The 27598-nt window shown below is 37.4% G+C and overlaps 2 protein-coding genes and 4 non-coding genes across 8 annotated transcripts in view; 4 read left to right on the top strand and 2 right to left on the bottom strand.

The window, feature by feature from the left end:
- Positions 1-16493, top strand: part of gigyf2 (GRB10 interacting GYF protein 2) — a 28335-nt gene extending 11842 nt beyond the window's left edge. The window contains exons 7-28 of one of the 3 annotated variants that reach the window (XM_016255307.1): positions 2932-2964; positions 3617-3793; positions 3880-4091; positions 4217-4370; positions 4894-5145; positions 5261-5457; positions 5650-5800; positions 6839-7005; positions 7114-7208; positions 7811-7909; positions 8083-8222; positions 11102-11193; positions 11530-11670; positions 11963-12121; positions 12484-12723; positions 13099-13227; positions 13393-13647; positions 14191-14381; positions 14505-14653; positions 15042-15223; positions 15308-15449; positions 16021-16493. In XM_016255307.1, the coding sequence (XP_016110793.1) occupies positions 2932-2964; positions 3617-3793; positions 3880-4091; positions 4217-4370; positions 4894-5145; positions 5261-5457; positions 5650-5800; positions 6839-7005; positions 7114-7208; positions 7811-7909; positions 8083-8222; positions 11102-11193; positions 11530-11670; positions 11963-12121; positions 12484-12723; positions 13099-13227; positions 13393-13647; positions 14191-14381; positions 14505-14653; positions 15042-15223; positions 15308-15449; positions 16021-16088 (3425 nt within the window). In that variant the 3' untranslated portion in view covers positions 16089-16493. Of the gene's footprint in view, positions 1-2931; positions 2965-3616; positions 3794-3879; positions 4107-4216; positions 4371-4893; positions 5146-5260; positions 5458-5649; positions 5801-6838; positions 7006-7113; positions 7209-7810; positions 7910-8082; positions 8223-11101; positions 11194-11529; positions 11671-11962; positions 12122-12483; positions 12724-13098; positions 13228-13392; positions 13648-14190; positions 14382-14504; positions 14654-15041; positions 15224-15307; positions 15450-16020 lie in introns of all 3 variants that reach the window. The other 2 variants (XM_016255306.1, XM_016255305.1) reach the window with 2 other exon arrangements.
- Positions 16494-19269: 2776 nt separating this feature from the next.
- On the top strand, positions 19270-22528 carry LOC107569259 (uncharacterized protein C2orf82 homolog; the record flags this gene model as incomplete). The annotated part of the gene is made up of 3 exons (XM_016255296.1): positions 19270-19339; positions 21549-21719; positions 21905-22528. Coding segments are annotated over 3 exons (351 nt in total), but the record flags the coding sequence as incomplete, so codon positions are not given.
- Positions 22529-22944: 416 nt separating this feature from the next.
- trnap-agg (transfer RNA proline (anticodon AGG)) lies at positions 22945-23016 on the top strand. The gene has a single exon. It is a non-coding gene; the product is annotated as a tRNA-Pro (tRNA).
- Positions 23017-23428: 412 nt separating this feature from the next.
- trnaw-cca (transfer RNA tryptophan (anticodon CCA)) lies at positions 23429-23500 on the bottom strand. The gene has a single exon. It is a non-coding gene; the product is annotated as a tRNA-Trp (tRNA).
- A 403-nt stretch (positions 23501-23903) lies between these two features.
- trnaw-cca (transfer RNA tryptophan (anticodon CCA)) lies at positions 23904-23975 on the bottom strand. The gene has a single exon. It is a non-coding gene; the product is annotated as a tRNA-Trp (tRNA).
- Positions 23976-24183: 208 nt separating this feature from the next.
- On the top strand, positions 24184-24257 carry trnai-aau (transfer RNA isoleucine (anticodon AAU)). Its single transcript has one exon. It is a non-coding gene; the product is annotated as a tRNA-Ile (tRNA).
- The last annotated feature ends 3341 nt before the right edge of the window (positions 24258-27598 follow it).

The raw sequence follows: 27598 nt of genomic DNA, 5'->3' as shown, positions 1-27598 counted from the left end.
GTGTGTAAGCTATTGTGCAACAATTGCCCCATTATAAAAACAAAAATGCACTGCATGATCAAACATTTAGGTGAAATTATATATTTTTGAAAAATGTAAAAAAAAAAAATAGAAGGGAATTCCTCCCATTTTCAAAAATTAAATTCAGGCCCTGAATGAATGTCTGTAAAAATCCTGACTGGAGCATCACTATAAGTAATTCTACATAATAAAAAGAAGGCTTCAAAAATATCGGCAGGGACGGACTGGGAGTAAAAAACGGCCCTGGATTTTCTCCCAAATAGGCCCACCACAACTACAAACAGCCGCTACTATCTCACAATATTACAGCAATCAATGTATTGCATTTATGGCAAATAACATCACAAAACCCATGGTGACCCTGCTGAAAAAAAACAATAGAAACCATCACAGAAATTCTAATGGTTTCCACTACAAATGCCATTACAAACATTACAAACCATCAACTTGGAAAAATTAAAACCATTAAATAATGGTTTCCTGTAGTGTGTTTTGGGACATGTTCCATTAGGATTTAGTGGTTTTAACAATAATAATATTTAACAACAATAACAGCCAAGCAATAAGCAGTGAAAAAAAGCTCAATCTGCTGCTCGCGCAGACTGACACACGGCCGAAGACCCTTTTAGACAGCATGCGATCGTGAAAACAGATCTTTCTTGTGTTATTGTGCTTGAATGGTCAAATACACACACAGTTATGTCATAATGCGTGTGGTTTCAGTATATTGGATTTGTCTTAAAGGGACAAACATATTTTTTAATGTTAATGTTTGATTTATACACTGAAGACTATGCAGTGTTTTATTTATACACTTTATTCAATTTCTGTAATATTTCTTACTACAAATAAACCTAGCCTACTGTAGCTAAATAAATTTATTTCATATTTATTTGTTCTGTCGAGTGAATCGCCGTGTGCTCTCTCTCTTTCCCTCTTAAAATGCACAAATGGTTTCAAATCACCACATCGCGTCTGCACTATAAGCGAGCTGCACACTACACAGTTGACAGGAAATGTCACTTGCACAATCGAGGCAGTGTTGCATCGTCTCTAAAGTTTATAAATTGCATTTCTTTTTAATTCTTGCCAGTGTTTAAACCATTCAGCACTCACGCATTCTCCTAGAGACGGTGCGCTCAGGCACACTCAAAGCGCACACACATAACGCCAGGTTCACTCATACTCTTGCTTATATTTATTGCGTTTAAACACGTCTATGCAAGATTGTATTACTGTACTGCGTAAAAAGAGAATCACAATGCTCAAAAAGCATTTTCAGTAACAACATTTGTTGTTGAACCTGGCGTGAGGCTGCTTTACGTACAGCTCACAAAATCAGGCTTGTGCTGTGTGTAAGCTATTGTGCAACAATTGCCCCATTATAAAAACAAAAATGCACTGCATGATCAAACATTTAGGTGAAATTATATATTTTTGAAGAATGTAAAAAAAAAAATAGAAGGGAATTCCTCCCATTTTCAAAAATTAAATTCAGGCCCTGAATGAATGTCTGTAAAAATCCTGACTGGAGCATCACTATAAGTAATTCTACATAATAAAAAGAAGGCTTCAAAAATATCGGCAGGGACGGACTGGGAGTAAAAAACGGCCCTGGATTTTCTCCCAAATAGGCCCACCACAACTACAAACAGCCGCTACTATCTCACAATATTACAGCAATCAATGTATTGCATTTATGGCAAATAACATCACAAAACCCATGGTGACCCTGCTGAAAAAAAACAATAGAAACCATCACAGAAATTCTAATGGTTTCCACTACAAATGCCATTACAAACATTACAAACCATCAACTTGGAAAAATTAAAACCATTAAATAATGGTTTCCTGTAGTGTGTTTTGGGACATGTTCCATTAGGATTTAGTGGTTTTAACAATAATAATATTTAACAACAATAACAGCCAACCAATTACCAGTAGAGACCAATAGGGTCCATTACAATTTCCATTAAAATCAATACAATTTACATTATAACCAGTAAAACCATTACAAATTCTATTGATGGTTTCTATTGTTGTTGGGTTATTTTCAGCAGTGTACTGAAATAAATATATTATTATATGAACTTAAATACTTAATCTACATAAAAAGAGCAGAAAGCAAAAATGTATATGACATAATAATAAACATAAAATCTAGAAACCTGAAACTACAGAATTCTTCAATTTGAGTATTAATTTCTCTCTCTCTCTCTCTCTCTCTGTATATGTGTCATGTTAACCAGAGCCAATCACCTTATAGGCTACTTAATTTACTGTTTTCTAACTCAATATCTCTCAAGTGTAATCCATTGTAGAATCGCTGCTGTTTCTATGAATTAATGGAATATTCATGTCAGACAATGCAGAGCGATAAATAGCAGTGGTCGCTCGGACTAGCGAGAGAGGCGGGCAAAGGTCACCTGATGTAACTGTTCCCTTTTTTTTTCTTTTAGCTTCTCCCAAACACCTTTATCTTCACGTTTTTTGCTTGCCGTCATGAGCCCTCTCTCCTTCGCATCAGTTTCGGTTTATTATAAGCAAAAATAGATTGCATTAGCGCCCCCTTTTGTCGGTCATCAACGTCACTTAATTTTACACTTTCTTTGATGATGAACCAGCCAGGCCGACGGCCATCGAACGGACGGCCTTTCTGGACTTCTCCAGAACGTCCAGATGGCCAGTCTGCCCCTGGCGATCGGTATCGGCAGATACGGCTTCCTGTGATCGAAGATCGGCCCAAAAAATCCCGATCAGAGCACCCTTAAGCACTTTCTACATGCATAGTTTGCATTTATGGGTTGTGGGATTAAAAAGTGTCAGATGACTCCCAACAAAGTGTGACACATGGTGTAATGCATCACATTTTATGTCGGCACTGAACCAACTGAATCTCTTTGTCCATAGATGGAGCACCAGCCCATTTTCCACTCAATCACAGTAAGTGGTTCTCTTTGCTAACAGACCTATAACATGTACATTACCGTTTAAAAGCTTATGGTCTGAAAGTTATGAAGTTAAAGAAATTCATACTTTTATTCAGCAATTATGCATTAAATTTATCAAAAATGTCAAGTAAAGGCTTTGTTACAAAATATTTCTGTTTTAAATAAATGCTGTTCTTTGTACTGTCTATTCATCAAAAAAATGTATGACTGTTTCCACAAATATATTAAACAGCTCAACTGTTTTCAACTTTGATAATGATGCAAAGTGTTTCTTGAGCAACTAATAAGCGTATTAGAATTATTTTAAGGGGTTAAGTGACACTGGAGGAGGAGTAATGGCTGAAAACTCAGCTTTGCCACCACAGGAATAAATTATTTTAAAATATTAGAATAATTTCAGTAACTTTTCAGAATATTTCTATTTTTACTGTATTTTTGATGCAAATAAATGCAGATTTAGTGAGCATAAGAATTTTCTTTCTAAAACATAAAAAAACTGTACTGAGCCCAAACATTTCAACAGTAGTGTTTTATAGATGCATGGCATTCTTCCTGAGCTTTGAGTCAGTCATAAATTCGTCAAACTCAACATGTACTACTTGATCTTGTTTTTTTTTTTTCATGGACTTTTTTCTTCCTAAAAGTACGGCCAAGCTATGAGGATGCTGGTGCAGGGACTGCTCGAAAGAACGAGTTCATTCGCTCCGAGAGTGACAACTGGCGCATGTCTCGAGATGAGCAGAATGGAGAGGATGATGAGGGGGGTTGGAGGATTGCGGGTTCTCGTCGGGATAATGAACGATGGTGTCCTCCGAGTCCAGGTGTGTTGTACGCCCTTTTTGTTCCTCAGGAATTTTGTATACATAATTTGAAAATGTTGTGATCCAAACTAATTCCTCATTTGCAGATGGCCCACGACCAGCTGGGCGGCGGGAACACCCGGATCAACGTCGACGCTTCCCTTTCGACTCGAGGGGTGAAGATGGTGGTTACCGTAGGCCTCAGTCAGGCAGCGGGAGCTTAGAAGAGGAGAGAGACAGTTTGCCAGAATGGTGTCTGGAAGATGCAGAGGAGGAGACGGGGACATTTGACTCCTCTGGGGCCTTCCTCTCACTCAAGGTGAGGGTGTTGGAAGTGAGTTCTTGAACTTTGATCTTTTATTCTATATTATTGAGTAGTAAATAAGGATGTGTTTCTAGATTAATGTGTTTTTCATGAGTGAATTTTCCTCATTGCTCATTTAGAAAGCTCCTAAGGAGCCGATCCTGGAAGAGGCGGAGCTGGACTTCCGGCCACTGGAGGAGAATGAAGAATGCACAGAAAAGGATGACAGTGAATCAGAACAAACCAAAGATACTGACACAGAAAGTAGTAGACGTGAGAGTGACCGAAATGAAGGTGAGAAGGCAGTCTCATTGGGGTAGAAGTAGTCTCTTTTGCAAAAACAGAGTAAAAACAGTAATATTGTGAAATATTATTACAAGTTAAAACAACTGTTTTCTATTTGAACATATTTTTAAATGTAATATATTCCTTTGGTGGAAAATCTGAATTTTCAGTATCATTACAGTCTTCGGTGTCACATGACCCTTAAGAAATCATTCTAATATGCTGATTTGCTGCTCAAGAAACATTTCCTATTATTATCACAGTCGAAAGGTGCTATTAAATTATAATTTTTTTTAAGACTTTAAAGGTCTTAAATTTAAGTTTAAATTTATTCCATTCTTGCGGATTAAAAGTATTAATTTCTTTTACTTTTTAAAAATCTTACAGACCCTTAACTTTTGAATGGTACTGTAATTTTCCCCCCATTTTTAAGTCTTCAATCTTGTACATTTTCAGGTAACATTTCAACATTACTTTAACAATTGACTATAATTGTCATCATTTTAATCAAATGTTATTTTCTGGTTTACAGAAGGTTGTAAATCGGAAGAGCCATCGCCAGTTGCTGAACCGTTTCCAGCAGTGGTAACGCCTCCCAAGGCTGTGATCCCCCCTCCCCTTCCATCTGTGCACCCAGAACCAGCTGTAGAAAGTGAGAGACCATTGGAGAGAACGACAGTAACAGAACTCAGGCCTGAACTCAGTAAAGCACCACTACACACAATCCTACCAAACAGCATTGTGGAGGCTATTTCCATACCACATGTCACAAACACACTCCCAGGTAATGATTGCATAAATAAATATTTACTTATGCAAATTCTTTGTTATGAGGATATTTTGGGAAATAAAGTTATGTAGCATTCAGTTGAGGAATCCCTAGTTGCTTCTGCTTCCAGATCTTCCAGTCCCGACACCTTCAGTGCTCCCCATTCAGTCGGTACCCACTCAAACCCAGCAGGTAAAGCCTTTGGAGATGCCAGTGGCTGTGGCTCCTGTTCTCCCCCACTCCATGGGCATTGTGGGCTCTATCAGCGGGCCCTCTGCCCTACCTTCTGACATGGATGAGGATGAGGGACTCAAGCACTTTGAGCAGGTTTGAATGGCTGTTTACTGTATAGCAGTGCTTGCATCTGAATATTAATCTGGTGCCCAAATTAGAAGTTAAAAAAATGTTAAATGCACAACAGAACAATTTTAAAGTCTATCAGCTGCGTTATAATACTGCTGTGAAGATTGAATGTTTCAACAATAGAAGTTCACATCCTCTTTCTCCTTAATGGAACAGGAAGCCGAGAAAATGGTGGCATACCTGCAGGATGGCGGCGTGGACGATGAGCGTTTGGCGACTAAGATTGTTCGCAAACCCACAGCTCTTACCATTACCCATGAGGCTGCATTCAAATGGTTTTACAAAGATCCGCAGGGAGAAATCCAAGGTAGAAAATTCAGTATCCAAACTAATATTAGCCCTGCATTTTGAAAGCTGTTTTGCAGCAAAAACATTGGCCAGATTAAGTACACTACCAGTGAAAAGTTTTAATGTTTTGGAAAGAAGCCGCTCATACACGCCAAGGCTGTATTTTGTTGATCAAAAATATTGTTAAACAGAAATATTGTGAAATATCATTACAATTTAAAATAACTATTTCCTTATTAAATATATTTTAAAATGTAATTTAATCCTGTGATGACAAAGCAAAATTTTCAGTAGCCATTACTCCAGTCATCATAATCCTTCAGAAATCATTCTAATATGCTGATTTGGTGCTCAAGAAACATTTCTTAACACAGTTGTGCTGCTTAACAATTTTTGTTGAAACTGGATACATTTTTTAAGGATACATTCGAATTTCTGTAGGCGGGAATTCTTTGTAATGAAATTCTAATGAGCCACTTTGTGATATCATAAAGCCCGGAAACCAAACGCTGTAGTCCAAACGAGCCGTTTGCTGTAGTTCTTGAAAATTGATTTTTTAAAAACTAAATATCTCCCTTTGGAGTGGACTTTGAGATTTGTAACTTTCTAGATCTTTTTTATGCCCAAACATACACACTACACACTGACTAAAATTAAAAAAGTGAAAAAGCATAATAGGACCCCTTGAAATGTTTTTATCAAAGCATAATTTTCATAAAATTTGTATAAAAGCATAAGCTTAAAAATGGAGCTTATTTTTATTCATGATGCAACATTGTAAATAAATAAAAAAAACGTAAATGTTTTCTTATTTCTTATAAACATTTGAATTTTCGGCAAATTGATTACTTTGTCAAAGTTCCCATGTACAAAATTACTGAGTGCCAGACTAAATCTTTGGCTTGTATTTTAAGACATGCATCTTACAAAAGCTTGCCAAAGAGCATATAGCTTTTGCCTGCGATGAAGCCTCTCTAACCCTCAAAGAACTCAGAATGTTACTGTGCTGCTCTAAATAGCCACATTCAGTGACCCCAGTCTGTCTGTCTTTTCACAGGACCATTTAATAACCAGGAGATGTCTGAGTGGTTTCAGGCAGGCTATTTCACCATGACCTTGCAGGTGAAGCGAGGCTGTGATGAGATGTTCCAGCCCCTTGGAGAGATGATGAAGTTGTGGGGGCGAGTGCCCTTTACACCCGGCCCCATGCTACCTCCCATACTGGTAATAAGACTCTCATGTATCTCTGTGAAATGCCAGATCCAGGACTTCTTCCACAGTTTTTCAGCATCCTAAAAGTTTTGATTTGTTTGTGTTTTGTTTTTTATATAGGGAGATGAAGCTCAAGAGAGGATGAAGAGACAACAGGAGATTAATGTTCTAAATATGTATCAGCTACAGCAGCTGCAATATCAGTACTTACTCAGGTATGATGACAGACAGTGAAGTGTTTAATTTTTGCAGTGCTAACAGAATCGCCAGAAAGAAAAGCAAAAAAAAAATGTGTTCAAAAACTCAATTTCACTCTTCCATCTTCCATCGTTCTACCCTGAACTTGCACCATTTGTTGAACCAATGTTATTTTCAGCCCAGTTCGGCTGCCTAAGTAGATTGTGATTACATTTAGTGTGATGATTTCTAATAACACACAAATTCACACTTCACCTTTAAATATACAGGACAGTTATAGGAATTTTAGAAGAAGCCTTTCTTTCATTTGGTGCTGAAAAAAGCTATTCTTATTATCAATGTTAAAAACAGTTGTCCTGCTTAATATTGTTGTGGAAACCCTTATTAATTTTCATGATTTTCGATTAATAGAATTTTTAAGAGAACAGCATTTATATGAAATGGAAATCTTTTGTAACTTTATACAAGTCTTCATTGTCACTTTTGATCAATTTAATGCATCCTTGCTGAATATGTTCTAATTTCATAAAAAGTGCAAATGCATGAATTTTTTATTACATAAGTTTATTTAACTCGGAACAAAATGAAAGTTGCTAAGACACCTTTTATTTTCATGTAGGCAACAGTATGCTCTGGCTCAGCAGAAAGTTTTAAGCTCTGCACCTCCTCCACAACAGCAGCAGCTCAATCTCCTCCTCCATCAGGCACTTAAGATCAGGTGCGATTAAATTACTTTTGTTTTCAGTTTTCCTGTCACAATCACTCATCAGAGCAAACAGAGGAATGTATTATATTAATACAGCAAAGCGTGGGTGGTGTGTTACATTGCACTGGTATTGCGGTTGAGCTTCTGTTACACAATCTTATGGTTTCATTTGTGTGCCCCTGCAGAACGCCAGAGCTGCAACAGAGCCTCTTACCTTCTGTCACACGCTCCATGTCAGTTCCAGACTCGGGATCTGTTTGGGAAATGCAGAACCCCTCCACTGAGGCATCCTGTTCTCCAAACATGCAGCCCTCTACTCCCAGCAGTACGTCTGAACATTTAGAACTGGAAATTAATTTTTTTTCCCTACTGTAGAATAAAGGATAGTTCACCCAAAATTTTAAATTTTCATTTACACACCCTCAAGTTGTTCCAAACCAGATATTTCTAAAAAGCTGATTGGTAACCAAACAGTTGACGGTAACCATTGACTTCCATGGTATGGGAAAAAATATTTATATTTAAATTAAAAAAATTAAATATGGCCGATGCGTTTTATTTTGACGCTGCTGAGAACAGCAGCGCCTGAGCACACAGTGCTCACATTCTCCCTCTTGTTAGCTGTTGTTAACATTTCTGTCTAATACGGATAGAAGTCTTGTCTAATACTCAGATAGAACGGTTAAACAAAGCAATTAAAATGTATACAAAAAGTATTATAACGATTGCGTTTATATTATTAGTAATAGAAAGGCAAATATTATAATACTTTCTTGTTTGCCGTAAGCATTCAGCAAATACGCATTTATATCATTTAAACAAATCTTTGAATGACTAATGAACATTTAATTTCACAAACCTTGCAAACTTAGTCGAATCCAGTTGTGAGATCTTGTGAAGTGTGCATTTGTATCCTGCATGATCGCGTGTTCTCTGCGTGACGGTCGGTCCGTGTGAATCAAATGCGGACAGGTGGAGAGTTCGGCTTCACTGGAGATGCGCGATCGACAAGCTTTAAACTCATGATTTTAAATGATGCTGCGCTTTATGCATTTGCCTACTGCCATATTCATGTCATTTTCACTGTGGTATATGTAAAATGAGTGTTACCTTGGCTTTATTTGAAAAAATATGATTCCCAATGCACACAAACTTCCCAGAATAAATACTGAGTGCCCTGTTGGTTACAGTGTTTACTTCCTTTTTAACTATATTTTTATTAAATATTTATTTATTTGTGAAAAATACTTTGTCATCTTAAGTATAAGTAGGTTGATTTAAAGGGGTCATATGATGCGATCTTGCAAAGATCCCTTTGAAGTTGCAAAGACTAAAGTCTCAAAACCAAAGAGATATTCTTTATCAAAGTTATGAGGTATTTGAGACCGCACGATATTGAAGAAAAATCTGGTGCAACTTGTTAAATTATGCATTATGATAACATTTATAATGTTATTTTTGCACTAAATCATCGACAGCAGCTGTGGATGCTTTGGGTTGACTCATTTTCTCAGACTAGTTTTCTATAATAACATCATGCCTGCTTGATGATCATCTGCATATGTCATCGGAGATGCATCTTTTTGTAACCTTTTGAAGTATTAAAGTCATTCAGTTATTGCAAACGGTTGTAATAATATTCATATCAAGATTTGTGATATTTAAATTTACTAGATCGTGGAGCCCTAATGAAGTGGCATCTAAAGAATTTGTGAAAAGAATTTGTAAAGGGATAGTGATGAAAATTGAAAATGAAAATTACCCCATAATTTACTCACCCTCAAGCCATCCTAGGTGTATATGACTTTCTTCTTTCAAACAAATACAATCAGAATTATATTTAAAAATGTCCTGGCTCTTCCAAGCTTTCTAATGGCAGTGAATGCCATTAGAAAGCTTGGAAGAGCCAAGCTTTCTAATGGCAGTGAATGGGTGATGTTCAATAATCCAATAGAAGTCCAATAAACTGCACCAATCCTTCCTGATAAAGTGCTCCACACCCCTCCGTGGGGTGGGGGGGGGGGGTTAATAAAGGCCTTCTGAAGCTAATCTGTGTGTTTTTGTAAGAAAAATATCCATATTTAGAACTTACAAACCATAATCTCTAGCTTTGTGCGCTACGTGCATTCATGGTAGAGTGGCGTTCCAGCGGATGACGTAGGATGTAGGCGACTAGGCGTAGCATTGTAGCAAGTTCCATTGAGAAGTGACGAACGCGGAATTGAACAGGAGAGAGCAAAACAAAACACCAGTCACGAGTTAGGAAGTACAAAATGAGGATTTGTAAAGAAAAATGTCAGAGGATTTCGATATAAGCCAAGACTAGCATGTTCTCACCAGATCTTACACTGAGATCTTTCCACGTTTTTTATCAATAGTCCAATAAAGGGCATCCATCCATCATAAAATGTGTCCCACACAGGGGGGGGGGGGGGGGGGGGGGGTTAATAAAGGCCTTCTGAAGCTAATCTGTGTGTTTTTGTAAGAAAAATATCCATATTTAGAACTTACAAACCATAATCTCTAGCTTTGTGCGCTACGTGCATTCATGGTAGAGTGGCGTTCCAGCGGATGACGTAGGATGTAGGCGACTAGGCGTAGCATTGTAGCAAGTTCCATTGAGAAGTGACGAACGCGGAATTGAACAGGAGAGAGCAAAACAAAACACCAGTCACGAGTTAGGAAGTACAAAATGAGGATTTGTAAAGAAAAATGTCAGAGGATTTCGATATAAGCCAAGACTAGCATGTTCTCACCAGATCTTACACTAAGAGATCTTTCCACTCTCTTGTGTAATCGCATACCAGTTAGTGAAAGCTAGAGATTACGGTTTATAAAGTTTTAAATATGGATATTTTTCTTACAAAAACACATAGATTCGCATCAGAAGGCCTTTATTAACCCCCCCGGAGCCATGTGGGGCACTTTTCATGATGGATTGACGCAGGTTATTGGACTTCTATTGGACTATTGAACATCACCCATTCACTGCCATTATAAAGCTGGGAAGAGCCAGGACATTTTTTAATGTAACTCCAATTGTATTTGTCTGAAAGAAGAAAGTCATATACAACTAGGATGGCTTGAGGGTGAGTAAATCATGTTTTTTTTTTTCATTTTTGGGTGAACTATCCGTTTAAAGGCATATTTATCAAATGGTTCAATTGTAAAATCAAAGTATAACCTTGCTTTGTGTCTTTTTAGCTTGGGAAGGAAGTAGCGTATGGGATCTGCCACTAGACTCCATGCCTCAAGCGTCTTCCATTGAGCAGATGGAGAAAGCCAAAGCTTTGAAGGTAAGAAATATTTGATATACAAGTGCCATTTTATGGCTTTACTTGACATAAACATTTAACTGAAATAAGATTTATAAACTTGTGCCAAGGCAACATTTATTTTCATTTAGTTTAACTTGATGTACTAAAATAACTAAAACAAAAATTAGTAAATTATAAAAAAACTAATAAAAATGACGAAAACACAAAATTACTAAAAATGTAACTTGCATTAAAATGAAAACGCAAATTCTAAATATTATTCCAAATATTTACAAAAATCGAGATGCAAATCGCATTTTGTAAATGTGTTTTTTTCCCCTTCTTTTTAAATGGAATTTCTCTTCTGCTCTAAAGCTTGAGATGGAGAGACGAGAGGCAGAGCTTCGGGCCAAAAGGAAAGAGGAGGAGAGGAAACGGCTGGAAGAGGCACTGCATGCTAGACAAGAGGAGGAGCGGAAACGTTTGGAGGAAGAAGAGCTGGCACGGCGCAAACAGGTGAGGAGAGAAGAGAAATTGTGCAATGCACTTTGAGGCTCACATACAATGCTTTACGTTAGAAAAAAATTGGTACCATATAGAGGAATGATAGTTTTGGCATAAGTTTGTCGTACAAGCACTCACTGCACTTTTTGTTGCGGAAACTGTTCTTAATGTACTTGCATAGAGAGGCAATTGGCACATTCATGTGATATTTACACAGCTGAACTAGTCACATTACTAGTCAGAATTATAAGTGGGTGGTCCTTTGATGCTCCGTGGCATCAATGCAGTATTTGTGTCTCTTTAGGAGGAGGCTCTCCAGAGGCAGCGGGAGCAGGAGGAGGCGCAGCGGTGGAAGAAAGAGGAGGAGGAAAGGTTAGCTAAAGAGGAGGCACTCCGTCGGCTGGAGGAAAAGAGAAGAGAAGAGGAAGAGAGGAGACAAAGGGAAGAATTCCTCCGCAAGCATGTAAGACTGACCTGCGCATTAACATTTGCTATAAAATGGATTTAAAACTGTTTGAGCCACATTCAAAACCTTTGTAAAATAACAATTGTTGGGCAATTACCAAAGATTATTTAGGCAAAAAGTTTAAATTGGATATGAAAATATTTACAAGACATGTCAATGAGTAATTTCGTCTGTGCCTACTATTGTTACTATGTCAGTCTTAGTGGTTTTACAAGCAATTGAGGATGTTTAATAAGAGCTTTGTTTCAGAAATAAGAACACCCCTAAACCAATGTAAAATCACTAATGCATGGCCTATGGAATAGCATTTGTTATGGTTTAGTGCTCTTATTGATCTTTTTTTGTTTAATATTTTCCAGCAGGAAGAGGAGCGGAGGAAACAGGAAGAACTGGAAGCTCAGAGGCGGCTTGAGGAAGAGAAGAGGCTAGAAGAGGAGGCTGCGGCAGCTGCACTGGAGAGGCAACAGCAGGAGGAGCAGAAGAGGAACGAGCAGGAGGCGCAGAGACAGCAGGAGTTACAGAGGCAGCGGCAGCAACAGCAGGAGGCACTCCGTCGACTGCAGCAGCAGCAGCAACAACAGCAGCTCGCGCAGATGAAGGTGGCACATCCTGCAGATAATTAGAAATAACTATTACTATTGTTATTAAATTGTTTAATTTACAGCGTTTATTAAATTGTTATTTTTTTTACAGTGCAATTGTATTATAGCAAATGTAATGATTGATTTTAATATAATTATTGATTAATTTTATATAATTCTCATAAATATAATAGTTATTATTATTACTATTATACTGTATAGTTATTATGAATAGAGAGAACCGACTTTCCTTCTTTTTTGTGCTTAGTTCATCACAAGCCTGCTAATTTTACAAAAAATGGCATTTATGATGGTGGCATTACCTGAAAACATCTTTTTTTTTGTTGAATGACCCAGTTATTGTATTTTGGTTTTTCATGTGTATGTTCCCAGCTCCCTTCATCCTCTAAGTGGGGTCAGCAGTCGACCACAGCAAGCACCCTCTCACAGTCTCAAAATGCCCTGTCGCTTGCTGAAATCCAGAAACTGGAGGAGGAGAGAGAACGACAGACACTGGAAGAGGTATGCCAGGGATTCTTCTTCCCCAGCATTCACTTTCTCTTGTAAATTACAACAGGATCCCATGTGACCAAGCAGGAGCCAAAAACTATTTAATAGAGATATGAGAACACTTAGCAGATGACAAATCTCGTCCTTAGTGCGTTTTTTTGTTCTTCGTCCCTGCAGCAAAGACGACAGCTGCAGGAGTTCCAGAGGGCCCAGCAGCAGCAACCTCAGGCGAAGCTCTCAGGCTGGGGCAACGTGGCCAAGCAGCCAGCGGCCACCAAGTCTCTGCTGGAAATCCAGAGAGAGGAAGCGCAGCAGATGAAACAACGGAAGGAGCAGCAGCAGCAACAACCGCAGCAACAACCACAGCAGCAGCAGCAGCAGCAGCAGCAAAACTCAACCGTTACCCAGCAAAAAAGCACACAGAACCGAGTGGTGAGTTTGAGCAGCCTATAGTTATAGTACCCTCAGAAGTGGGTGTCAGAAGTACATTCAGTGTTCCCACAGGTCCTTAGAAATTCTTAATGTCATTTTAAGGTCCTAAGTTTTAAATATCTTAAATGGCATAACAAAAGTCTTGGTGTTAAATTTCTGGGCCACCCTGTCATCGGAAGGAAAGACTGAAATCATTAAATTCAGTATAAAGATTTTACAAGTATTGGCACAATAATAATTTTATTGCCTTTCTTTAAACACATTATCATAGTTTCAGCAAAATCCAATATGGACTGACCTCTAATTTGTATGTGCTGATATTTTAGTGCAATTTTAATGCATATGCATGTATTGAATAAAATGTCTTGAGTATTTAAACTTGCACTTACCCTGTTTTGCAGCTGAACGTGTGCCTCAGTCTAATAATTTGTGCAGATCTTAATGTTCTTAATCTTATGTTTGATTTTAAAACTTTGAAAATATCTGATCTGAGTGCATTAGTCGTAGTACAATAGATTGCATGACCTCTCTGTCTCTGTCTAGGCCCTCAATTCATCAGTGTGGGGTTCTGTTAATAATGTCGGCTCTAACTGGATGATGGACAGCAGCAGTGTCTGGGGTGATGCTCAGAACTCTAATATTGGCTTCTGGGATGAAGCAGTAAAGGAGGCCACCCCACCTCAGGCCACACGAAAGAGCCACAATCAGAAAAACAAGGACAACGCTAACCTCAGGTGAACCATTACACATATTATTGTCTGTATTGCTCTAAACAGTGCAATAAAACCTCTTGCAAAAAAAAAAGCTTTTTGTGCCGTTTCCATGCTGTATTTTGTAAAATAAGCTGTCATGTGCAGTAATAGCAGCAGTGGTAAAGCCAGTAAAAAGGTGGAAGAGGAAGAGAAGCTTCTGAAACTGTTCCAGGGAGCCAATAAGACCCAGGACGGCTTTATCCAGTGGTGTGAACAGACTCTACACACTCTCAACACAGCCAATAACCTCGATGGTGAGTTTCTGACACACACACACATTTCTCAACCTCAACTATCATGCTTATTGGCATCTGTTTCTCATACAACGCGCAAACTTCTTCCCACAAACCACTTCCCTCTCAGATGTTTCATCGTTTTTTTATCTTGATTATTTTAATGTGATGGAGTCAATAGACTGGCTTCTAACGTTAAAAAGGTCTTGTTTCAGAAAACATCTAGTTGTAGTCTTTTGAATAATACTATGAATAAAACAACATGGGTTTAGTGTTCAGAAATTTGCCCTGTAACATGGTAATGAAGAAATAAATTGCACCCACAAATATTATATATCATGCATAACCTCTTGAAAAAAGACTTATGTAAAGTTTTTTGAAAGTCATCAGTCTTTCCCTCTTCACACAGTCCCCACCTTTGCATCATTCCTGAAGGAAGTGGACTCGCCGTACGAGGTACACGAATATGTGAGAGCCTACCTGGGCGACACTCCACAGGCCAAGGACTTTGCCAAGCAGTTCCTGGAGCGCCGTGCCAAACAGAACGCTAACCAGCAAAAACCTCAGCAGGGACAGCAGCAAAAACAGCAGGTGCGTTTGTGTGCCTATGCACTAGTATGCATGTGCGTGTGTATTAATGTCATTTTCACTGAACTCCCTGTGTTTGTGTCTTAGGACTCTGTGTGGGGATTGAGCCAAGTGTCACAGTCAGTCCTGCACCAACAACAACAACAGCAGCAGCAGCGGTTTGAGACTGTCACCTCAGGCAAGAAGAAGAAGAAACAGAAGATGGTACGAGCCGACCCGAGCCTTCTAGGTGAGTGTTGGGAAAGTAATTCCTAAATTTTGTCATTTTAAAACTTGATATGGTTTGTAGAGAAATCACTCAGTGTTTCAAATTCCTTTACTTGAAAGAAACTTTAATTGAAATATAATACTACTAATACTATAACAGAATCTCAATGGTATTAAAATAACACTGTTATTGATGCAAGGGTTTTTTCCCCCCACATGTTTACCATATTTTTTGTTGGTGTTTTACATTAAAGAATCTAATGAGAATAACAGAAATAAAAAACACTATACTAAATTGTCCGGATGCAATATTATGTGAAAAAAAATACAGTTTTCATAACTGCCAGTCATTATTATCAATATCAAATATATATTGAGATATATATTGTTTAAAAATAGTTTTTTGGTTTTATTTGGACCAATAATTAATTATTAAAATTCTCATTACAAAAATGCAAAAATATATAATGTCCACTGATATATATAATATCCACTATAGTTTTTAATTTATTATAATGCAAAAAAATTTACAAATGTTATATATATATTTCTCCTCCCTGTAATGGTTTTATATTTTTTCCATGTCTCTGCAGGTTTTTCTGTCAATGCCTCGTCTGAGAGACTCAACATGGGCGAGATTGAGTCAGTGGAAGACGTTTGAGGCCTGCTGATCAACAAGCTCCCCCTGCTGACTTGTTTCCCTTCTGAACAGTGTCCCTTATATTCTCTCTCTCAAACCTTTTTCCTCTTTTCTGTTTTTTTTTATTTTATTTTTTTTATCCTCAATTCTTTGCTTTGAAGTAGATTCGGGGCAGCAAGTTTTTCTTCCTCCCTAATCCAGAGGAAACCACAGTTGCAATAACAGCGCTGCCCCACGGCCACGAAAAGAACCAAAAAAGCAATGCCTTGAGAAAAGGAAGAGAGAGCCTTGTTTCTGCAGGAGAGAGGAGTCAACCGATTTCATCGTGTCGCCCCACTGTGATGGAGCGTCTGCTCGTGATCGTTCTCATCTCCCGACTGATGTTTCTTTAAGTGTGAATAAAAGGAGTGCAGAGGAAAAAAATTATGTATTATCCCCATTACAACTTCCTTTAATTTATTCGTTCCTCCCCTCATTCTTTGTGTTTTCCATTTTCTTCCCTTCTCTCCTCTCCCGCTTTGCTGCCCCCTATGTTGACGGACGTCGATAACAACGTAGGACTCGAGGAAATGCAATCAACAGTGTCCTGTTTTAAGGACATGTTTGAAAGTTCCAGACAGTTATCCATTTCTTTGTAAAATATTAGGCTGTTTAAAGAATAAACTTTCAATTCTGCATCTGTATTATAATGGATATATATATATATGGAAATGATGAACCAATGGAGTCATACTTTTTTTTTATTGCAGTAGATGAATAAATCAAACAGCCTCTTGTGTGGGCTGTTCTGCACGCTTTTGCCTGTAATGCACAAAGTAGGGTTGTGCAAATGTTTGCAGATTCCCACGGTTATGGAAAACCTGGAAGTTTCAGGGAGTTTTACAATTATGATTTGGAAATGCCTATAATATATGTATTTCTTGTTATGCTCGACTCTAAAGTATTTCGGTGCCTCTTTGTGTGCAGTCAATTAATTTTTCAGTAGCTATGAATTACTAAAAAAAATCATGAAATTCATAGATGCCCTCTCTGTAAGTTTAACCTGTTACTTGGGTTCAGTTTCTTGTTTATTTCCTAAAATCAACAGGTTGTCTTTAGTTTCTTTTTGACATGCATAATGGTTGAGTCTCAAGTCAAAATTAGACCTAATCCTTGAGCGTGTTCCTAGTTGCCACAGAAAATATTTTAGTGCATCAATATTTAAAAAGAAGTGTAGTCTTTTACACTAAATCGGTTACAAGTGAAGTGCATTGAACCAGAATAAACATTTAAATGCAAATGTTTTTTTTTTTAAAGTATAGCTACAAGACATTAAATTTTGTTATTAATATTATACCAGCGTCATATGCAAGGTTTATTTTTTGTTTTTTCAGTTTATCCAGTTTTTAATTTGCTCTCCTGACAACAGTTCATAGTCTGAGTCTGTAGTTTGGAATTGGACATAATCCCACCATTAAAAAGCGCACAATATGTATATTATGTATCATGATACTCATGACTGTAAGACTTCCAATTCACAGTTTTCTATGAAAAGTGCGTAAAGCTGGCAGATGCAATGACTGATTAATCCAGTTTTGTGTGCAGAAAATGGTCTCGTCAAGGCCAAAAAGACCCTTCTGAAACTATTCCATGCAGTTTGTTCCTGTCTGGTGTTTATAGAGGGGGCTCAGCATCTAAAACTAATTGATATGTACTGTATACTCGCTTGATGTCTCCATAACTTCAGAGTTTGGTGGCAGGGTGCAAAAATGTCTTGCAGGAAAAAATTCTTGAAGAATTTAAGAAAGAGCCCATCATGACTGTACTTGCATTCATTAATTTGCACACAATCTGGTTACGCTTCAGTGATGCTTCAGCCAACCTGATCGCAAGAAAACATAAACATTTTACAAGGTGGCGATTATTGTATGAATTGGTATAATGTTAATCATATGAAAAAGTGATTTTTAGGGGGAAAAAAAATGTGTGAAGGTCCACCCGTTAACACAAGCATCACTGGAGTGAAACCAGAAAACGTGAAAACATACAAATGTGATTGTATGAAGTTGCTACCAATTTGCCGAAACACAAAAAGGGTTACAAATTATGAAATTGTGTTGGCCATAGCTGTTAATATATTGTGTTTTTTCTAGCTGGAACACTGCATCACCATCCAGGACTGGAACTTTCCACTTTTTAGTAATTGATTATAATGACTAGTAACACCCGAAGTGTTATAATTGCATAACCAAAATACAGCTATTGAGGCCAGCACGTTTTGCATGGTTTTTGGGTCAAAATTCCATAATTACCCTTCGGTGTAATTATGAATCATGCCAGAATAATCAAACTGAATCATGACCATACTTTCATGATGCTTCACATAGCTTAATTGCATCAATTGTAATAAAATTTAACTGTCATCTGCTTGACCCACGTCTATGATCTGAAATCCAACAGAAAGGCGGCCTGGGCCACTGATGGACATGAAGGCATCGTGCTGCGGGAGTGGAAAGACTCACTTATCCGGGTGTGAAGAGGGTGGGCAGTTACCAGAAGAGTTGACAAAAGTCTGCACTGTCTATACGGAGTCCTCCCACCTAAACCCAGTAAATGTTCTTCACACTAAGAAAAATTTTTTATTTTAAGAGCTGTTTACTTGCTGGAAAAACCTTTATTTTTTTTAGAGTGTATGTTGAAGAACTTTTATTATGAAGATATTAACAGACTAAAGATTATCCTTTTACATGAAAATACTTGACTGTGAATTTAGGTGTGAGGGGATTTTTAATGCATGATGCTTCTCTGTCTCCTTGTTGGTATTACTTTAATGTAATTTGCCTTTTTTTTTTGCTTTATTTTACGTTTACTGGGTAAAAAAAAACATTCATGAGGACAACAAATTCTGTCATGCAAAACAGCGTTGACTAGTCCTTGTCAAGTCCAGTCACATTTATTTATATAGCTTGTTATACAATATACAGATTCACAGTAGCCTAATAAACAGGAAAAAAAACAATATAAATGATGCCAAATTCAAATATGAGACAAATTCAAATTGTGATAAAGCAGCTTTAAAATGGTGTCATTATTCAGGCCAAGTTAGTTCAGTGCTGGTTCAGTTGGTTCACATCAATTATGAAATGAATTTAGTTCAGCAGCTCTATAGTGTCGTTATTCAGCTCGAGTCAGTTCAATGTTGATTCAATTCAGTTCAGTGTGAAACAAATTCGATTCAGCTATAAAGCCGCTACAGAAGACGATTGTCATTATCCTGCTCAGTTCAGTTCGAGGTTTGTTCTCTGATAGTGTCAATGCAGTCAAATCGATAATGTTACTGAATATTAAGTGTCATAAAATGAACCTAATGCATTTCTGTTATTTGTCTGAGTGTGAAGATTCCCGGCGGGCGTGAGGTGAGATGAGGACGCAGGCACAGTGGCGGAGGATTGTGTCATTCGCATGCACCTGTCTGCATGTTGTCCTCTCACAGTTGTGTGTTAAAATACAAGAAACGAGACAACGTTCTTGGCCTTGTCCTCTCGCCAAATGTTTAAGCAGCACTTAATAAATATTTAAGCAGGCCATGAAGTGAGAAACACAAAAAAAAGTGTATTTTTTTAAAAAAATCAACAGATTACGCACGCTGACGCCGAGATGCGTGCTTTTCCACAGACTGGCTTCATAAACAAGCTTGTTTGACTTGCAGTGTACTGGCTGTGTTTAGGCCGTTGGTTCCTCTGCCTCAAGCTGTCCTCTCTGACCACACAAGCGCCCTTTTGTACCCTCAAGTGAAGGGCTCATTGATGTATGGCTGGCCTCGCGCCCCGGTGTGCCGTACCTACTGCCTGCTTCAAGTTAGGAAAGTGTGTGTCTTACTGAGCAAACAGAGTATTATCAAAAATACTTGTATGCTGGCCATCCTTGACTTGGTGATTCCAAATATGAACTTTTTATTTTAAGATTTAGGGTGGAATATGAGCATTTTAGTGGTTAGTTGCATGGAAAGGTGGTATAAGTGGCCGCTGCTTGTATTTTCGAACATTTCGGTGAACAAATGAGTGCTCTGTTATGTTTGTCAGTTTAGTTTTAGTTCATTTTTGACCCATGCCGTTGGGTTGTTCGAGCAGGGTCAGGCTAGGTATCCCACGGTTTGTCCATGTTCACTCTGTCTGTCTTTGTCCCTTCATTTTGGGGTCAGAACCTTTGTCCATAAGGTGCCCTCTGGGAACTTTGGGAAAGCTGTAACATAGGAAATAAGCTTTGGGCTTGGTGAGTGTGGTGTAGGTGAGAAAAGTCGCATGGCTGTTCCATGCCTGCGGGAGATGTGGAATGTTAGTGAGAGATGCGAGGAGAAGAAGAGGGTATAGCGAGAGCTAATCCTCCATGAAGACACTCATTGAGTCATATAGAATGTGATTAACATTGGCCACTCTCTAGACCTATGCATTCCCTGCAGACTTAATAATGTTCAGGAAAAAAAACAAACAAACACATTTAACGTTTGGAGCTCACCTTAGCAAATACCAAGATTTTTGCACATTCTTAACATTAAAGTTGTTTTTGCAGCACCTTATATTCAGCAAAACAACTTTATTTATCTATTTAAATTCTTAAGAAAATGTTTTCCTATGACACCTGCTGGCTTTGAATGGATTTATTGATTGATTTTTGATTTATTAATTTTTTTATGTATTTATTTAGTATTCTAACTTGTAAATATTATTTAGTTATTTAAAAATATCATATTAGTTTATTTTTATTTATTTATTTAGTATTCTTGTAGCTATTATTTAGCTATTTAAATATATTATCCTAGGTCCTTTTTATTTATTTATTTACTTATTTAGGTTTCTTATTTGTAGCTATTATTTAGTTATTTATATATATCATCCCAGGTTATTATTTATTTATGTATTTCTTTATTTCGTATTCTTACTTGTAGCTGTTATTTACTTATTTACATATATCATCCCAAGTTATTTTTATTTATTTATTATTTTGACTTGCAGCTATTATTAAGTTATTTAAATATATATATTCCTTTCGTTTGTTTTATTTATTTACTATTCTTAGTTGTGACCATTATTTAGTTAAATATATCATCCTAGGTTTTGTAAATGTATTTATTTATTTAGTATTCTTACTTGTAGCTATTAGTTATTTAAATATATCATTCTAGGTACTTTTTATTTATCCTAGCTATTATTTAGTTATATAAATATATCAACTTACTTTATATATATATATGTGTGTGTGTGTGTGTGTTTTATATGTATTTTTTTGTAAATATATTTTTATTTGCCTGTGGAATGATTTGCATTTGTAAAAATAGCATTATAAAAATGTTCTCTGACAATAGATATTGTTTTTAATATCTGTTTTATATTTAATTTGTGTTTTTTTGGTCTGCTAAATGATTAAATGTAAATGTAATGTAAATGTAGATATTGTTTTCATTTACCTTGACTCTGAAAAATGTTTTTTTTAATCTTCCATCAGAAACAGTTGCTGATTCCTCCCCTACACTGCAGAATGATAATCAGGACACACTATCCGGCGCTGGAGGCTTCGATGTGACAACAAATATCCCTTTTCAAGACCCCAAAGAAAACGCCTACACCTATGATTATGAGGATGGTACACACTCAATAACCCTGGATGAGGAGGAAGGTAAAGTTATCACTGAAATGTGCATACTGAAGATATCTTTTATATTTTTGTGCATTTAGCAGACGCTTTTATCCAAAGCAACTTACAAAAGAATTACGAAAGTGTTATATGAGGTTAATCAAAGAACTTGGTTTCGTACAAAGTTAATCTTGGGATGTGTAATTGTGTGTTATTTCTGGTTTCAGTTGTGCTGGGGCCAGGTGCCATCACAGCTATCGTCATCGCCGTGTTCCTCGGAGCCTCTGTTCTTCTCGCTCTCGTTGTGATCACGCTCAGAAAGTTCACTGCCTCTTAAGAGACATTTATGTGTTTTCATTTCCTTCCTTTTCTCAATCCCATCTCTTCTTTTTACTGTCCTCTGAACTGTATTTTCAAGTGTCTCATTGGTGGCAAAACCAGCCTTAGGCTGAACAAAAAGGTAACTGCAATCAAGAGAAATTATGGATGCATTTGTTTGGTGACCATATAATCAATGTCAATATCCTCTTGTAATAAGGTTTAGACTGAAATATTAAAAGAAGGTAGAATTGTTATATTAGAGACACATTTTAAGATATAGTTTATTACCATCCATGTGCAACTAGTTTTTTTCATACTGTATTGTAATGTATACCAATTTCCAATTTTCTTGTCATTCTAGATGTGTGTAGAATGATCATGTCCTTTAGAGTTGAAGATAACGTGTGTGTGAATGTGTGTATGTATTGAGAGAAATCAGAGCAGTCTTTGAGAGCGAGTGTTTTAATTGAACTTTTATACATAAACTGATGAATTTGTTTGTCACTGAACAGATAAAGAGACCACGTTTAATCCCCTTCCAAGAGTGGTATCTTTCACTGAATTTATATATTTGAAATAATGCTTTGCCATTGGTTATTTAGCATGTTGTTGCCTATTTTTATTCTCTTTATGGTCAGTTGCAGAGGAAACGATCCTTAAAAAAAACGTAAAGGAACGAGTTCAAATGTAGGCCCAACGTTACCTCAACAAAATACTTAAGTTGTGGAAAGAACCAACGCTAACATTGTAATTTGTATAAATCTGCCTGTGGTTTTAACTGTTAAGAGTGAGTATTTTGGCAACCTAACGAGTGCTGTAAGGGTTGGGGGGAAAAAAAGTAGCTAATTAACATTTGATGTCAAAAACGTAATTGTGCTAGAATATAGATGATCGGTTTTAAACCGTATGCAGAACTTCAGTGTTATTAGAGCACTCATAACACATCGGCTCGTTGGTCTAGGGGGATGATTCTCGCTTAGGGTGCGAGAGGGCCCGGGTTCAAATCCCGGACGAGCCCACCTTTTTTTTTTTTATTTTATTACTTTTCAGTGTGGACTGTTCCTCCGAATTTTCTAGAAAAAAAATGTGGGAACGAGATTTAATAAAGCTGACGGTTCTTCAGCGTTCGGCGTCAACAGCCTTGCTTACATGTACTTACAGCGCCTCTTCGTGGTAAAAAACGAAATGCAAGGTCCATTCAGTATTGTCAGTAGTTGACAAATAAACAACACTTCCTGAAAGGTATATTGACAACTAATGTAGATCTCGGGAGAATTTTTTTTTTTATTATAGTAGTTTCTGGGTTTTTCGGAATATAATTAGTTGTTTAGCTCTTATGATGAGTGATGAATCACTTGTTCTGGTCCTTTGCTGTAGTAAGAATCTGCATAAAGAATAACTATATATATAATGTAGACGCAAAAGCTATTTGACCCCGACGTGATTTGAACACGCAACCTTCTGATCTGGAGTCAGACGCGCTACCGTTGCGCCACGAGGTCAGTTCCGCTACAGGGTTTTTTACTGTTCTTTACAATGGTCTGTAGTTGCTGGCATGCCTATTTTTTGACGGATGTACGTTTTAGCATGTAAATGATGGTATAAAAAAAAGATGTGGAAATGTATTAACAAATCATGCTGATATGTAGCTTGGCCAACTAAATGTAACTATCGTGGTAAAAAACGAAATGCAAGGTCCATTCAGTATTGTCAGTAGTTGACAAATAAACAACACTTCCTGAAAGGTATATTGACAACTAATGTAGATTTCGGGAGAATTTTTTTTTTTATTATAGTAGTTTCTGGGTTTTTCGGAATATAATTAGTTGTTTAGCTCTTATGATGAGTGATGAATCACTTGTTCTGGTCCTTTGCTGTAGTAAGAATGTAGACGCAAAAGCTATTTGACCCCGACGTGATTTGAACACGCAACCTTCTGATCTGGAGTCAGACGCGCTACCGTTGCGCCACGAGGTCAGTTCCGCTACAGGGCTTTTTACTGTTCTTTATAATTGTCTGTAGTTGCTGGCATGCCTATTTTTTGATGGATGTACGTTTTAGCATGTAAATGAAGGTATAAAAAAAAGATGTGGAAATGTATTAACAAATCATGCTGATATGTAGCTTGGCCGACTAAATGTAACTGTGATGAGGTTGTAAATGGGTACATTAAATGCGTTAGCATGGCCGGTTAGCTCAGTTGGTTAGAGCGTGGTGCTAATAACGCCAAGGTCGCGGGTTCGATCCCCGTACGGGCCAGTGTCTTTTTATAACAGATTGTTCACTTGCCATAGTATTTTTGAGTGGCAAATCCATAACTTTAATAAATAAGGATAAAAAAGGTTAATAATCAAATCAAATAATCAAAATGTTGTGATTATATGCCATTACTATAGAGCAAAAACAGATGGGAAAATAAACAAACAAACAGGTTAAATGTAAAATGCATTTTTACATTTTTTTCCCCTTGTGCGCACGCGCACACACACACACACCGCTCTCTCTCTCGCTCGCGAGTCTTAACTTTGATAAAGAATATCTCTTTGGTTTTGAGACTTTAGTCTTTGCAACTTCAGGGATCTTATCTATGCACAATCAGCTTGTAACACTCCAAAGAGAAAGGAAAACTTGAAATCGCATCATATGACTCCTTTAAAGATGTTTTATGGCAGGGCTGATTTATGGATTGGGAAAGAGGCCTCAAAAAGAGCATCAAGTCGTGACTCTTGAGATAATCTCTGAACAGCTGAACAGCTAACTTTAATAAATAAGGATAAAAAAGGTTAATAATCAAATCAAATAATCAAAATGTGGTGATTATATGCCATTACTATAGAGCAAAAACAGATGGGAAAATAAACAAACAAACAGGTTAAATGTAAAATGCATTTTTACATTTTTTTCCCTTGTGCGCACGCGCTCTCGCTCGCGAGTCTTAACTTTGATAAAGAATATCTCTTTGGTTTTGAGACTTTAGTCTTTGCAACTTCAGGGATCTTATCTATGCACAATCAGCTTGTAACACAAAGGAAAACTTGAAATCGCATCATATGACTCCTTTAAAGATGTTTTATGGCAGGGCTGATTTATGGATTGGGAAAGAGGCCTCAAAAAGAGCAAAGGGTCGTGACTCTTGAGATAATCTCTGAACAGCTGAACAGCAGGACTCTTGCCGCGTACAGTAAGAGCTGACCACTAGAGCCACCAGTTTCTATTTTTAGTCATATATCATCATAGATGATAGATTGATATCAGAAGAGAGGCTAGCCTCCCTTACTAGATTTCTTTTCTCAACACTCCTCAGCGCTGAAAGTGAGCACTCGATGGTGATTGGCTAATTTTTTTACTAACGGAGGCACAAGAGCTCAGCTCTTCCCCGGCCTCCCCCTCCCCTTCTCTATCATTAGCGGTTGTAATTACATCAGCAGATTCGGCACATTCGCGATAGAAAAGCGGCGCTTTCACGTTATGATATAACTGTGAAATTACAAACAAAAAATACACATTCTGAGACATGAACTGAAATGAATTGTGAATTTTATTAACATTAAATCGTCCTCATTTTCACCTCAAAATTATGGGGAAGCTGTGCCTCCCCCGACGAGCCGCCACTGGCACCATCATGATTTAGTACTGATATGTTCAGATAAAAAAAATAATAATAATAATTACGCACAGTTGCTTTAAAATATGTATTTAGCACTATGTACATTAGTTTTTTTAATATTTGATCAAGTGTCACTGTCAGCATGATGTTGATGGTGCACTGACTTCTAAGACTAATGGCTTCTGTTTCTTTCCCACGCTTCTCTCCAAACGTCTGTTCTGTATGATGAGCGGGTATGACATTCCGTGAAATGGGCTGTTTTTGTACTAACGGAGGCACAAGAGCTCAGCTCTTCCCCGGCCTCCCCCTCCCCTTCTCTATCATTGATAGTTGTAATTACATCAGCAGGTTCGGCACATTCGCGATAGAAAAGCGGTGCTTTCATGTTATGGTATTACAACTGTGAAATTACAAACAAAAAATACACATTCTGAGACATGAAATGAATTGTGAATTTTATTAACATTAAATCGTCCTCATTTTCACCTCAAAATTATGGGGAAGCTGTGCCTCCCCCGACGAGCCGCCACTGGCACCATCATGATTTAGTACTGATATGTTAAGATAAAAAAAAAAATAATAATAATTACGCACAGTTGCTTTAAAATATGTATTTAGCACTATGTACATTAGTTTAAATCTTTGATCAAGTGTCACTGTCAGCATGATGTTGATGGTGCACTGACTTCTAAGACTAATGGCTTCTGTTTCTTTCCCACGCTTCTCTCCAAACGTCTGTTCTGTATGATGAGCGGGTATGACATTCCGTGAAATGGGCTGACACACACACACACACACACACCCTCTCTGAGGGAAAATGTCAAGGTCACATACAGATTCTGTGTGTAAGTGGCTTCAGGCTGGGGCGTAGTAGCCGTGGGGCTACGTGGCCCCCACACTGTCTGTCATGAGCTTCAATTCTCCTGTTGCTCTCGCGATTTCACTTTGCTCTTTGGGCGGTTTGGGGCCAGGGTAAAATCAAAATGCACTCCAGAAAAAAGCAGAGGATGATTACGTCCTTTTTCAAACTGTAATGACCTTCCCCTTTAACTCACTTTGCTTGGCGTCACCACTAGAGGAGTAATAAACATAAGTGAAACGAAGTAGAGACGTTTGTTCACGTGCTAACAGGTACAGCTAGAGAGAATGATTTTAAAGGGGTCATATGATGTGATTTAAATTTTTCCTTTCTCTTTGGAGTGTTACAAGCTCTTGGTGCATAAAGAAGATCTGTAAAGTTACAAAGCGTAAAAAGACAGTATAAGTCATTATAATCAGTAATTATGTCCCCACTGGATGCAACGAATGCCTCGTTTATAATGGGTTTTCATGTTTTTGTCTCGTCGCTCCGGCCAGGACAAGGCATCACAATATGGTGAGGGGCGTAACATTTCCGTCACACGCTTGAGGTATTTGGCCAATCACAACGCACTGGATAGCTGGCCAATCAGAGCACACCTCGCTTTTCAGAACAATGAGCTTTGTAAAAATCTACGCATTTCAGAAAGGGCATAAAGAAGAAACAATAATGTACAGTATGTGGAAAATAATGGGTTTTTTGAACCTTAAACCACATAAACACATTTCATTACACCAAATACACAAAATAATGTTATTTTTAGCAACATCATTTGACCCCTTTAAGGCAGTGTTTTTTTAATTGGGACTACTTGCCAATGTTTAAGGAATTAAACATTAATATATTTTTTCATTTTATGTTCAAACTGTTAAATAAAATTGGTTGTATAGGTAAAGGCAGTGTGTTCCAATAGCTTTTAAATACACTTTTTTGCCCAACTGTTAAGAATTAGGATAAAAGTTATTGTTTAAGTGTAGTGTAACTGAAATATTGTGCATAAAATATCTTTATTTCATAAAAATAAAGTATAGATGTCCACAGTGGTCTCAAAGTCCCAAGTCCTGCAGTTATATTTAAATTAGGGTTAGAGTTAGTGTTTTTGAGTATATCACAAAAATAGGTCCCTGTAGCTGT

The sequence above is a fragment of the Sinocyclocheilus grahami genome, unplaced genomic scaffold, assembly GCF_001515645.1.
Source record: "Sinocyclocheilus grahami isolate Dianchi unplaced genomic scaffold, SAMN03320097.WGS_v1.1 scaffold1328.1, whole genome shotgun sequence".
Lineage (NCBI taxonomy): Eukaryota > Metazoa > Chordata > Actinopteri > Cypriniformes > Cyprinidae > Sinocyclocheilus > Sinocyclocheilus grahami.
The sequence above is the reverse complement of the archived record's forward strand: the minus strand, read 5'-3'. Positions and strand labels throughout refer to the sequence as shown.